The sequence below is a fragment of the Silurus aristotelis genome (assembly GCF_946808225.1).
Source record: "Silurus aristotelis genome assembly, chromosome: 10".
NCBI lineage: Eukaryota > Metazoa > Chordata > Actinopteri > Siluriformes > Siluridae > Silurus > Silurus aristotelis.
This window is the reverse complement of record NC_139583.1, coordinates 12,971,243-12,985,392: the sequence shown is the minus strand read 5'-3', so window position 1 is coordinate 12,985,392 and position 14,150 is coordinate 12,971,243. Positions and strand designations below refer to the sequence as shown.

Genomic DNA, 14,150 nt, shown 5'->3' with positions numbered 1-14,150 from the left:
TGTGTGTGTGTGTGTGTGTGTGTGTGTGTGTGTGTGTGTGTGTGTGTGTGTGTGTGTGTGTGTGGAGAGAGAGAGAGAGAGAGAGACAGCAGCTGGAAGGCTCTGCAGGCATTTTGGAGTGCTCTTGTCCTCAGAACAAGCAGAACTAGCGTGGCTGCATGCCGGACCTCATCCGTCTTTATTGTTTGCTTTCGCTGTGTAAGCCTTGAGCTGCCCTCTCTCCAGCTCACTACTGTTTCTGGCTGCCGGCTCCAGTTTGCCATTTTAAGGCTGTTATTGTGAGGCAGAAGGTTTTTCAGCACTGATAAAAGTATTTGGTTAATCAGCTTCCCTAGTTGTCCCCTGCTCCAGGCTTTGAGGACAGGCCATTGACTTTTGGGAAGGGGGAAGGCTCGGGTTGTAAGATCAGGATTTTTTTATTTATTTATTTTTTTTATGGGGGGCACAAGACACATAGATTGGGAGGGGGCAGCATCTGGCAGAAGAGTCTTGTCCAACAGGAAATGCCAGCATCACTCTCCAAGGCTGGGATTTAAATTCTGATTGTTCAGTGCTAGCCGTTTTAGTGATAAGAGCACCATTAAAGCTTCCGCATGAAGACTTATCTTTGGCCATACGTCATTTCAGCTGTTATAGCAGTGCATAGAGGAAATTCTGTGACTGCAAGGTCAACAACAGTCACAACTAGGAATGGGAGGTACCTTTAATGTTCTGCTTAAGCAAAAGAAAAAAAAAAAAAATTTCTATAAAATATTTGCCTCGAAACATTGTTTCTTGCACAGTGTTTGCCTTTGGGATTTCAGGAAACGACATTTGCATTGTTTTTATGCCATAGGCATTTATTCCCTTGTGGATCCATCAAGTGGAAATTAGGCATCATGTTCAGCTACTGTACAGTACAACAGAGCAGCTGCCGGTTTCTCCACACGACAAACACATTTAACAAGAGCTTGCTCATAAATAAATGGCTTGGTGTGATCTAGATGGAGATTTAATATGATATTAAGTACATTAACGTAATTTGAAAATTCGGGGAATTAAAAAAAATATATATAATAAAAATTAATTAGTAAAAACCCTCCATTTAAATTTCATTTGTTTTGATAATATGTATTCCGTGTCCATTTTTGGCTATATCCCCCCCCGAATAGTAAAGTAGAAAAGAAAAAGTAAGAATGGGTGTGTAAGAGGAAGAGACCCTGCGTGACTGTGACTAAGTGCAGTGCAGAATTATATCATGTTCCAGCCAGCAGGAGCTGATGGGATATAGGGGTGTGTGACTCTGCTGACACGCATGATGCAGTTCAATGCTACTGTGTGTGTGTGTGTGTGTGTGTGTGTGTGTGTGTGTGTGTGTGTGTGTGTGTGTAAGAGAGTGTGGTTTCTGGAGCAGTGTTGCTCATACTGAAATGATTACCTGCATTAATGTATTTTTTGTTTACAGACATGTAGATGGGGAAATCAGAATGTCAGGGTCAGATGTTGTGTACATTAAGCTAATGGTCTGGAGGTGTGTGTGTGTGTGTGTGGGTGTGTGTGTGTGGGTGTGGGTGTGTATGTGCAGTGTTCTTTTTTTGTGTCTGTGTGTGTGTGTTTGTGCGTGTGTTGTGGTGGTGGTGGTGGTGGTGGTGGGGTACATATATCCATATCCCAGCTGAAAGTGTGAAACTTTGCCATGACATACAGTATCTCTAGCTGTAAAAGTAGAAGAGTTCCACTGGAGGTCACTGGGCAGTAACAGTTTTAAATAGTAAAATAGTGCTAAATAAATGATTGTGTAACTAAACGACGTGTATTTTACAGAATGAAACACTAGCAAACACTAACATGACAATACTTTAATACTTTAATGTTTTCATTTCCGCTCAGTGGCTGCCCTCACACCCAAACACAGCCAAGTCTGCCAAAAACTGGTGTTAAAATAAATGACTCACGCAAGTAGTGCATTTTCCGAATCTCATATGTCATTCTTCACTGTTTGTGAAGACATTAGGTAGGATATTGAGCTCAGTTGGGTTAGAAATCTATGTAGTGAGCAATTCAAGTGGAAGCTGTACTTAGATGATGGTGTGGAAAGAAATAAAAGTGCTGAGGAAATGTTACAGTGGGTTAATAAAAAATAAATCTGAAATGGCCTTGCTGTTCACAATTATTAAACCTATTGCTACTTCATTTGTTAGTGATCTATAAAAAATGATAGAAATGATCCTACTAAAATCTTTTAAAAGAAGGAACTTTGTGCCTTGCCTACTACTTCTGGACAATTGTGCTTGATCAATCCATGATTTGTGCTATTTTTAATTCATGGATTGGTTTGCATGGTACCTGGGCATGACTGAAGAATTCAGATTCAGCATAGGTGCTTGCTTGATGGTGGAAATGGAAATAGTAATAGTGGATTATGGGTTATTTGCTAAACCAAGCCATGCTGCGCAGGCCAGGTAAACATCACTGTGATGAATAAGTGCAGCGCTAGCATCCATTACGGTGTTTGCTTTATACTTAAAGCAATGTTGAATGTTGTATGTTGAAATATGTACAAAGGTAAAATTATAGTTTTAAATCATGACAAGCTATTTATGAGTCATCATATCTGCCTGATTTGCACAAGAGAAATAAATAAAAAAAAAATGTCAATGATTGTTTTCTGTGTGTGTCTGTGTGTGTGGGAGAGAGAGAGAGAGAGAGAGAGAGAGAGAGAGAGAGAGAGAGAGAGAATGCTCAGGTCAACTGGGCCTCTCTGCTCTGCAGTAAGATGGCGGTGTCTCTAGAGGCATGTGTGCTTGAGCGCCTGGAGACTCAGCCGTGCGTGTTCCCGTCATTCTCCCTGCTATTAAAAGCCATTAAGCCATGCAGGACAAGTCAGACTTTTATCTTTTATTAATTACCTGGAAACAAAAACGACTTTCGCCCTTTTCTCTTCTACATCTTTCCTCCTCACTTTCTTGCTTTTTTTCCCTCTCTCTCTCCTTGAGCATGCATCAGTGTAGAGTATCCATTAAAGCATCATTAACCCAGAAAGATGGCAGTGATGGACAGCATGCTCTATCACTTTATCCCTGTTGTCTGGACATGCGCCGTGGCTCACTTGTTAGCCGGCTCTAACGCAGCAGCCACATTTCACTATAGATCGCTGTGGTTAAATGGTAATTGCCTTTTGCTTTTTACCAAGTGGTTCGTGGACGCTTAGGTCCGTCCTGGTTTGAGTGGAGAAGCAGAGAAGCCTCCTTGTGAGAGGTGTAACATGCCTGCTAATAATGTGCTGCTCTTTTATTTATAAAAAAAAAATGGGTTAAGTAACTGGACAAAGGTATGTGTGAAGTCTGTAGACCATAAAACAAATTTTTTCCGACCTGTATTGCAAAGACAAAACAAATCGCCATTCTACAGAGGTCAAGGTTTTAGGCATTGTGTGTGTGTGTGTGTGTGTGTGTGTGTGTGTGTGTGTGTGTGTGTGTGTGTGTGTGTGTGTGTGTGTGTGTGTGTGTGTGTGTGTGTGTGTGTGTGTGTGATTGTGTGTGTAAGCATATGCATAGCTTAAAGAAACCTCAGAGTCCAAGTTAGTAGAAACATACTGGCCCCAGATTGTGAAAGTAGCCTCAAAAGATTTTATATGGACACGAACCCAGTCTGACAGGTTGCGGTTTTAAACCACCTAAACACACACACACACACACACACACACACACACACACACACACACACACACACACAAACACACACACACAGACACACACATCCAACGAGTTATGTACACCTAGACCTATTCAAATGCATAGGCTCGAACATGCACAGGACACACACACACACACACACACACACACACACACACACACACACACACACACACACACACACACACACACACACATCCAACGGGTTATGAACACCTAGACCTATTCAAATGCATGTGCTCAAACATGCACAGGACACACACACACACACACACACACACACACACACACACACAGCTGCTAATGGCTTCCAGTGGGAGAGTGGGAGAGCAGGGTTTTATCCCTTAAGTGTAGAAGACTTAATCAGACAGAATGGCCCGGGGCCAGTAGCAGGCCTGCGTAGCACAGCCCTCCACATACACATTAGGTATTCTGAGACTGTTTCTCCTGCAGACGGTCTGCAGTGGAGTGGGGCCCAGGTGAGACTACCCCACTGCTCTTACTCTCTCTCTCTCTCTCTCTCTCTCTCTCTCTCTCTCTCTCTCTCTCTCTCTCTCTCTCTCTCTCTTTCTCTTTGTCTTGTACTTTCACCATCCCTTTGTCTTTTCACACACAACCCTGTTTTTCTCTACTCCTTTTTGATTCTTCCTATTTCATACCTCCCACCTGTCTACACGTCTCTCCTCCTTACATCGTCAACCCTTCCTTGCTTCCTTGATTTCTTGCTTGGTATGTTTTCTGTGTCTCTTTCTCCTTCCTCTCTCCCCACTAACATCTGAGTTCCTTCTGATTGCCCGTCCCTCCCCGCAACATTCTTTTTTGTCTTTTCTGTCAAACGGTGATACGTACACGCTGCTTGATCTGACCTTCCATTGTGTTGTCATTAGAATTATGTCTGTATCTCTCAGCTCCATCCATTAGGGCTTTTGTTCGTTCATTCAGATTCAGATTTGCCGATGCTATAGTGACACGACTGTTTAAATAACAATCACTCCCCCTTCGCTCGGCAGTAGGCGAAGGCTGCCTTTGAAGCCGTACCTGCTGTGGATGAGTGTGTGGGGTCTCACTGTGACAGGCAGGAGGCTCGTGTGTGCGTGCGTGTGTGTGTGTGTGCATGCATGCTCAGTAGAGGCTCTCACACTGTCATGCACTTAATCAAAGTGCTTTTTTTTCCTGGTCAAGAAATAACATTCTCTCCTTGTGTTATCAGTATTAAATATTAATTCTCACAAGGCCTGTCACAATTATTCGATTTTTGCTCTTCCTACACACAACTGTGAGTACTGTTTAATTGTATTTTCTTTTGATTTATTGCCACTCGCCCAGGGGTAATGTAATAGAGAACAGCCATTGCCATTAAACATAGTACTATACAGGTATGTCTGTGTTCTAGTAAAAACTACAAATAATAGACACGTTACATATTACTCATATTTTATATTATTTGATTATGTATAGCAACTGATAAAGCAATAAATAAAAGGTATTTGGTTGTAAAACAGATATTTCTGATATTTTTGTGATATCTTGCACTCTTGTCTCAATTAAGGCTACTTAATAATAATCATATTTAGAAACAAATAGAACAAAGACTCACAGAGAATTAGGACTAAAAATGTAATGTATTTCTTATCCATAAACTACATTCATTTATATGCAAAAAAAAAAAATTCAAAAGCAGTCCAAAAGTCAATCGTGGTGCTTAGATAAATAAGTTGAAAGTCTATGAGACTGGGTAGTTCCTTTTATCACTTATGTTATAGCAGCTGTAAACAGTAACTCCCTTAACATCCACTCATTTTTTTTTCTCTCTTGAAAGAAAATAAATACACCTTGTCCTCTTAAAGAGACAGAAATCACAAAATCTCCTGTTCTGAATATTTTGCTCTAGTGTGAAACGTAATGATCGATAATGTATTAAAACAAGCACATTTGTATAACCCTGTGCTTTGGCTTAGAGCTGCTACTGGTGTCAGATCTGCTGTTACAGTACAGTAATCAACACCTTCTGACCGACTGAACAGCATTGTGATTAAAAATGTGATTATTAATAGTGTAATGATTGTGACAGGCCTCTAGGAGTTTCATTCATGTTTATATATATATATATATATATGTGTGTGTGTGTGTGTGTGTGTGTGTGTGTGTGTGTGTGTGTGTGTGTTACTGAGGATGCTTATTCATTTCCCCTGTAAGTTCGCTATTTTTCTCGATAACCATCAGCCAGTGTTAAATTAAAAACTCCGCTCTCGTTTTGAAAACAATTAAAGTCTCTGTCATTCTGCCGCCGGCCGCCTACTGCTCTTGGCGGTGAAATGTGAAAGCTGTGTTTGGTGTGCCGTTTTCGACACGTTCCTTTGATCCCTGCCCTCCTGCCACTCTCGGTGTTGCAGCGCTGATTGCATTGTTGCCGTCAGCTACACTGTAATATATTAGCCTGTGTGTGTGTGTGTGTGTGTGTGTGGTGTGTGTGGTGATGCTGTAAATGGTAATGTCAGTGTTTAACACTGCTTAACAGAAATGCAAATAACACACCATCCTTACTTCAACACAGCAGTAATTAACTGAGGAGGAATTTCTAATAATATAGAAATAAATTATGTCAAGGATGTGTGCATCTGTGAAGAAAACAGCTCTTGGGAAGAGAGAATGTTTTATTTCCACTTAATTTTAAATAATTGTGTAAAAAGCAAAGGAATGGCCATTGCCCATGCCTGTAACAGTGAAAGAGATAGAGATATAATTGCAACGCTACAACCTTTTATTAGCAAATAATAATAATAACTTTAGACAGAAAACAAGTTGCAGCTGAAGTTCTCTAAAAAGACCATGCGAAATGAAAAGATGTTACAGCGTACTTTACTTATTAGGAACACATGTATACAGGCTTTCGGCTTATTATGTGGCAAAACAAAATCATACAGATACAGATCAAATTCATTGCAAAAAAGTGATCTCGCCGACTTTGTGTGACATGGTTGCAGGTGACAGATTGGCTGGTTGCAGGTGACAGATCGGCTGGTTTGAAAGTTTCAGGATCTGTCGATCTCCTGGGATATTGTTGCACAGAATATCTACACAGTTTACACAGAATGGTACAAAAAACATTCAGTGAGCAGCAGTTCTACAGGTGGAAATGCCTTGAGGTTAGAGTCGAATGGTCAGACAGGTTTGAGTTGACAGGTAATTCAAATACACCTCAGAAAAACACCTCAGAATCAGTCAAACTCTGGAGCAGAAGCTAGCATTTGCTTCCACACTTATTAACCCAGAACAGAAACTGAAAGTGCAGCTAAAACTGGACCAGGTGATGTTCCATTACTTTTATTAGTTTTACTATTAGCAGAAGTCATAGTAACAGTATTATATTAAAATATCAGGTATGTAATGATTGGCATGGGTCACAGGAAGCCATTTTGGATCTTTTAAATAGACTCACACTGTCAGCTTACCACATGCTCTCTGGCATCTACCTCCAGGTGCAGCAGAGTGCATTAAGGTCATTCAAAGTAAAGCTTCAAAAACATGTTGAATCATTAGACTATGCACCCTAACTGCATGAAGCATTTACAAGCTGATGTTGACACAGGAAGGAAACAGCGCTCACTCGAAGTCTTCAACACTCCTATTTATAGCACTTGTAATATAAATAGTTAAACACTGCTTAACACATTGGTGCCCACCTGTAGTCCTGCACACACACACCTTTGATTCTGATAATCTACTATCGAGTTTTTGTTACAGTGCTAGAGGGAGGATTTGCCAAACCGAGCCTCCAGGATTATAGTAGGCGGATCCTAGTATTAGAATTCATTAGTATTCATTGGTGGAGGGGAGAGGAAATAATGAACTTGCACACACACACACACACACACACACACACACACACACACACACACACACACACACACACACATGCACACACACACACACACACCTGAGAGCACATACCAGTTAACCTGACAATGACATGTGAGTGACAACACTCAGTAATGCAGTACAATTCATTTGAACTTAAAATGAATAGACAAATCGTAGGCAAAACATCACATTAAATCAATATCGTTAATAATTGTCTCGTTGACAGGATTCCTGCTGTGCCACAGCCCGACTTTTTATTACCCAGAAATGTTCAAATAGCCACATCTTTCTTTAGATCACAATTGCCAATTGATTCTACACAGTGAGCACGATGGTTGGGTGGCACACACAACACGTCTTTCGCTGGCTTTCTCATTCACATTAGCAGCGCTTTGTACACACAGGACATTTTGGAGAATAAACATGAGAAATAGATAAATATATCTCTCCTGCTAATAAAGGAGAGTGATTCCCCACAGGACCATCAGGAAAATGCTCTTATTAGAAGTGGGGTTTTTTTATATCTCTTTCTAATGATGTTTATCTCTCTGCATGTATGCCTTTATCTCCATACATTTATTGCATGGCTCTTAGATGATTGCATGAAGGCAATGATATCTTCTACAGAAGTGTTTCCCAAAATGCTGGAAATCACAATCAAACGTCACCTATATCTATTTCTGACTAAATAATGTCAACCTCAGTCACTTCAATCTAATGTGTTCTGTCAGTGTGAAATTCAGGAAAGACACAAGAAATCTGAATAATGATCCGAGTACTGTACTGTATGCATATGCACACTGGAATTGGGTTGATGTGAAGTATAGGCTTGGTCCAATATATATATTTAAAGATCTTCCTGGTGCAAAAGAATTTGGAGGATCTTTGGAGGATTATTTTCATTGAATCAATTGTTTTCACTAATTTGTTGATTTACTAATTCATTGATGCACATGACATGAGAGAGAGAGAGAGAGAGAGAGAGAGAGAGAACACTTTTTAGAGCTATCTATAGTGCTGCTCTTCACATATGAACCCTGCCTTTTGTTGATCTTTCACTCTGCATGTCTGTGTGTGTATAAATATTTTAAAAAATGTCAGCATCTGGAAATAAAAGCAGAATTTCAGCTACCAAAATGCCAGTATTTCGCTCGTAAATGCCACAGTGAATATTGTGAGTCCTGAGTGTTTTTTCTACTTCATGTGTATGTTCGCATGTGTGTGTGTGTTTTGTTTGGCCTGGTGTCCAGTGTTAGCAGTGTGTAGGAGGCCGAGGTCTGCCATGGCCGCTGGCTGCATTGTGTTTAGTCAGGGAGTCATGCTCAACTGTGTGTGGTGCTGTTGTTCTGTAGCCTGCAGGTAAACAGAGCCACGAGTGTGTGTGTATGTGTGCATTTGAGGTGCAGGGCATTTGTCTAGCATAACCCCCTACCTCCTCCACACTCCCACACTCCCTCTCTCTCTCTTTTTCACTCACACTCTCGCTCTTCCTCTCTTTGCCTGAATACACTCCAATATCTCTCTTCTAATGAAGCGGTAAATAGGGGATGAGTGGAGCTTTGATTGGGGGTAATTTACCATTTTTCTCTTCCTCTAGGAAGACATGACTTCGGGAATTTTAACGTCCAACCTGTTAGACATGGTTTTGGCCAAAGCAACTTTTTAGAATGATCAGACGTTCGGGTTATTAAATGCATTAAACTCGATTTCTTGGGCATTATGTCATTCCGGTTTCATGTTGCAGTTATTTTCCTTTTGTGAATCACACAGCCTGAAACTATACGCAACTATATTATCTTTATCATTATATAATGTATACACTGTATACACAATATAATATCTTTAAATTTTGTATGATATATTTTATCCAAAAATAAATCCAGTAGCAGAAAAAAAATACAGCTGCTTTGCTAAGTGTTCATTCTTTGTATTAAAATTATTGCAGATTTTTGAGGAATTTCACAATTTGACAATATAGCGTCCGGCCCTTTAAACATCACTCTGCACTCTGCACCCTTAAAAACATACAGTGTATCACACTGTCTGGTCCAGAAAAAGGAGGAAGGAGCATTTTAGATCCACAGGCAAATATATATTAAGTACTTTTTTTTTTAATCCAGAGACCACCTCATTTTCATGGGACCGGATTTTCATGGGACCGGAAAGAAAAAGTTGTGAGTTTATTTAATTATTTATTTTAATTCATTAAATTTATTTATATAATATGTTCAAGATTATGAGACTGGATATAATGTTATATTCACATCCTTGTAAGTACACTATAATGACATTGTATAAAATATGTGTGTGTGTGTGTGTGTGTGTGTGTGTGTCTGTGTGTGTGTGTGTGTGACATGCAATAATATAGGATAGCAGTAGAGCAGTTTGTGCTTGTATAAAAAAAACTTCATAATAGTTGTTTTCTCAGAATGACCATTTGATTAACATTAGCGAAAATAAAACAGCTTGTAAAAAGGCTTTATGAAGACGGGTTAATAAAATTAAATTTCACAGCTGTAATAGCAAGTTGAGGAGTTCACACTGTGTTGAAGTAAAATGTTTTTAAAATTTTAACCAAATATTGAAACTACTCCAAAAAGATTATTGTAGAAATTAGTGCGCTAAACATGAGTGAAGTTGCTGGCACATAAAATCTGGAAATGAGTAAAAACATTATTTGTGTGTGTGTGTGTGTGTGTGTGTGTGTGTGTGTGTGTGTGTGTGTGTGTGTGTGTGTGTGTGTGTATTTTTCTGCAACAATTTTAAATATAATGATTTTGGGAAGCCTGCAAAAATAAAACAGCACGAAATTGCTTTTTAAGGCTTACAGTGTTGACAAAAAATTTGTATTTGAAATTTGTATTCAACATGACCAATAAAGAAATATCCCTACTCCTAAGTACCGTTAGTTCCTGTTCATATCAGTCCCAAACAGGTGGCAAAAAAGCAATAGGAATCTTCGATATTCAAATTCCGATTCTAATGGAAAAAACGAAATGGTGGCAAAAGTTCCAATATTTTGTACAGTGGAAAAAGGCCAACGAAATGAGACTTTACAGACTAAAGGAAGCATAACGCAAAGCCGGAGGGAGGAAGGCCTAACCCAGCACAGCACAGAACAAGAGACTGAGCGTTAACCAGAAGAGCCAGCGTGGTGCCTTTTCCCGAAAAATACTCCAGCAAGGCGTCTGAGTCAGCCAGGCCAGCAGAGCAGCAAGAGAAATGTGGACTGTGATGCTTTCTGGGAGAATTGTGTGAAAAGCACACACACACACACACACACACACACACACACACACACAAACACACACACACACACACACACACACACACACACACACACATGCACAGACACTATAGGAGCATGATGCCACTAAATCTTAGGTAAAGCCTTAAAGAAAGGCAGTGAGCCCAGGAACTGGGTGCACAATTTTTAACATCGTTAACAGACTAGAATAAAAAGGAGAAGTGAAGCCGAAGGAGCTGAAAGCGAGGGATTTTAGGATGTATAGCGGCCGCTTAAATGAGCTCAGAGGAGGTGTGCTGTTATTTCTGGGCCGAGGAACCTTGTGTGCGGTAACTGGCCGGTCCTTTTGGCCATGTACAGTGGATTGGGGGCTGCAGCTTTCTGACAGAGCAAACATGGAGACCTGTTAGCCTTGGCTTCATACACACACACACACACACACACACACACACACACACACACACACAGTGCAAACTTGGAGCTGAATTTGCACCGGGAGTGCAGACTGGGAGGCAAGAATGTACAGAGTCCAAGAAATATGCTCGGACTCTGTGTGTGTGTGTGTGTGTGTGTGTGTGTGTGTGTGTGTGTGTGTGTGTGTGTGTGTGAGAGAGAGAGAGAGAGAGAGAGAGAGAGAGAGAGAGAGAGAGAGAGAGAAAGAGAGAGTGAGAGAGGCTTGGTGTCTGTGTGTAATTATGGCCATGATAATGTGGAAGGAATGCAGCCTAGCTAGCAGAGACAGTGCAGTTCCTGCTTGTGCTCCCCCTCCCTCGATTCAATCAGAGCAGGAAGTGGTTTGCCGTGATGTCCTGTGCCAGGAGGAGCACATCTAACCAAAACCCCCTGTAACCAAAGCACAATCTTCTCGTCTATCTGACTCTTTGATGGTTAAAAAAGCGAAATACTATTGATATATTGTGTTGCATTACTGCTGTCTTTATAATAATTATAAAACAGAAATGACATGTTGTGCAATATATTTACTTCTGGTTCTTTCTCTGTCGTTCTTTCCCAAGTACTTTATCTGTCCAAGTCTCTGTGTTTTTTTTTCCCTATCTCTCCTGTGCAAACTCCCAAATTTCATTTTGAGTGGCTAGTTTGATCTCTTAATGACTCTCTTGACGCCCTGTGAAGATCATTAGTGATAGTCATCTTTATCTGCGCTTGCCCATAATCCTCAAAGTGGATCTTGTACACTCGGTTGTGTGCTGAAGCCACTTTGCTTCTGCTGCTTGTATTTAAGAAATCCCAGAAATCATCACAGCGTGTGCGTGTATATGTGTGTTGGGGTGGGGGGTGTTGTAATGCTAACAAATAAATACTCCTATTCTTTCTCTTTTACACCCACACTGGATGTACAATTATTACAGACAAGCATGTTTTCTTTACTGGGGAAAGAACAATAAACATGTTTAACTGACTTGAAAAGGAAGCCTGAAGGGCAGCTGTTGAATCTGTGCCAAGGTTCATTGAAGCTGCTCTGGTGGCTTGTGGTTGGTGGCGAAACATCGTATAACTCGTACTTTTAGAAAAGGATGACTTGATCTGAAGGAGGAATGTGTTCTCTTACATTTGTATTATCCAGAGATGGTATTTTTATGTGGGTAACAGCTGTAGTTTTTAATCGACATCGCGTCAGTCACAGATTTAAAACATTTATTGACAGAATATGGGCGACTGCCGTTTCAAGTAAACAGGTTTTTGTTTTATTCCACGACTAATAGAGAATGCAGCGGATAGAGATTAAGTTGAAAAATGCTGGAGTATTCCTTTTAATTGTTTAATGCCTAGAATTAGTCATAACCTGTGTGTGTGAGCACTCTGGCGTGCTCAGGGGCTGTAGGGGGTTTTTTAGAAGGGAAGGGGGGGGAGTGGGCTAGGAGGTGAGGTGTAAGTGCTCATTGTGTGCTGAGTTCGCCTGTATCCTGTTTGTGTGCCAGTGGGGCTTCCTTCCCCCTGCTATGCCCAGGAAAGCCTTCATCATCACTTTCCTCCTCTCATCTCCATGCCGCTGTTACCTGTTTTTGCACCTCCGAAATTAGTACAGAAGGAAACAAACAAAGAATGCACGCACGCATGCAGACATTCAGAGGAACTCAATAAAAGCCTTTGATGTGCATCAAGCGTTGAGATACGACGCATTATATTGTGCCTTATACAGCAGCCTTAACGCTGTGCTCCGCTGTAAACAATGATGCTTTATCGAGCTGAACTTTGTTCATTTACAAACACAAGGTCTAATCTCTTGCTTTCCCTCTCTTTTTTTCTCTCTTTCTCTCACTCTCTTGCTCCACAGCAGTGGAAGAGGCAGACTCGGCTGAATGCGCAGGAAGTTGGGACTCCACAGCTCCAGCAGGTATGTTTCCCCTACCTTTGTGAATAGTAGCATGGTGCCTCCCAGCCAAGCGCTCACACAAACACCTGCAATATGTCTCCTCTGACTTGTCCACAACTCCCACAGTCACTCCAATCTCTAATATCAATTCCACATGGCCTGTAGCCCTGCACTGTGAGAGAGGGAGGGAAAGAGGGAAGGAGATCAGGATAGAGTGATAGAGTAAGAACCTTTATGAGACACTGGAGAACAGTGACCAGGTGCACACTAGAGTGGAGGCTTTGCGGCTGCTTCCTGTCTACTGGGTTTGTGAGCAGAATATGGTGGACAAATACCTTCATTACTTATGGGTTCCCGTTAGGTCAGTCTGCCTCTTTGGCAAAATCTCAATCGAATTGCATGTCCGTTCCCGAAAAGCTCGCATTTCTCTTTTCGTTCCCCAACTGAAAAGCACGTTAAAAAATACGTGGCGGTATATCCTACTTTGGCTCAGAGTGTATTGAAAATGTGTTGCTGTATATTCTATTTTTATATGGGCCCCATGAGTCATGCGCTGTCTCTCGCAGAGCAGTGGATCCAAACTCAGAAGAGTGATAATAGGCAAAGCGATCACAGTTATCCTGATAAGACGACTATGGGTATTTTTCCACTTTTCCGCATTACACAGAAACCAAACAGTACACAATGAAGTAACCAACTTGAGAGATGACTGGAGTGGTCACAGTTACAGTGATAAGTGAAAGGTAGATCTGAAAAAGAGATTTGGTCACTGGTCAGTGTAGGTTCCTAAAGCTTGTTGTTTGTAGCATTGCCTGACATGGTACAGCATATGCAACTTATCATTAATGATAGGTGTATGTAACCTGTCTCAGGTATACCATAAACTCCCGATCTTTATTAGGTACCAAACCCACCCAAATGGCATGGGCTAATGGGAAGTTCTGGTACTTTTTGCAGTTGAAGAAAGAATCCTAACAATGCGCCTTTTTTTTTTTTTAGACAAACTCTACTTGCCTTGTTCGTTTCTTCGACT

General features: G+C 40.9%; 1 protein-coding gene across 2 annotated transcripts in view; it reads left to right on the top strand.

Annotated features, from left to right (window-relative positions):
• znf423 (zinc finger protein 423) overlaps positions 1 to 14,150 on the top strand; it is a 152,056-nt gene that overhangs the window by 15,162 nt on the left and 122,744 nt on the right. The window contains exon 2 of one of the 2 annotated variants that reach the window (XM_083552025.1): positions 13,082 to 13,138. In XM_083552025.1, coding sequence (XP_083408151.1) covers positions 13,082 to 13,138 — 57 coding nt within the window. Of the gene's footprint in view, positions 1 to 13,078; positions 13,139 to 14,150 lie in introns of both variants that reach the window. The other variant, XM_083552024.1, reaches the window with a different exon arrangement.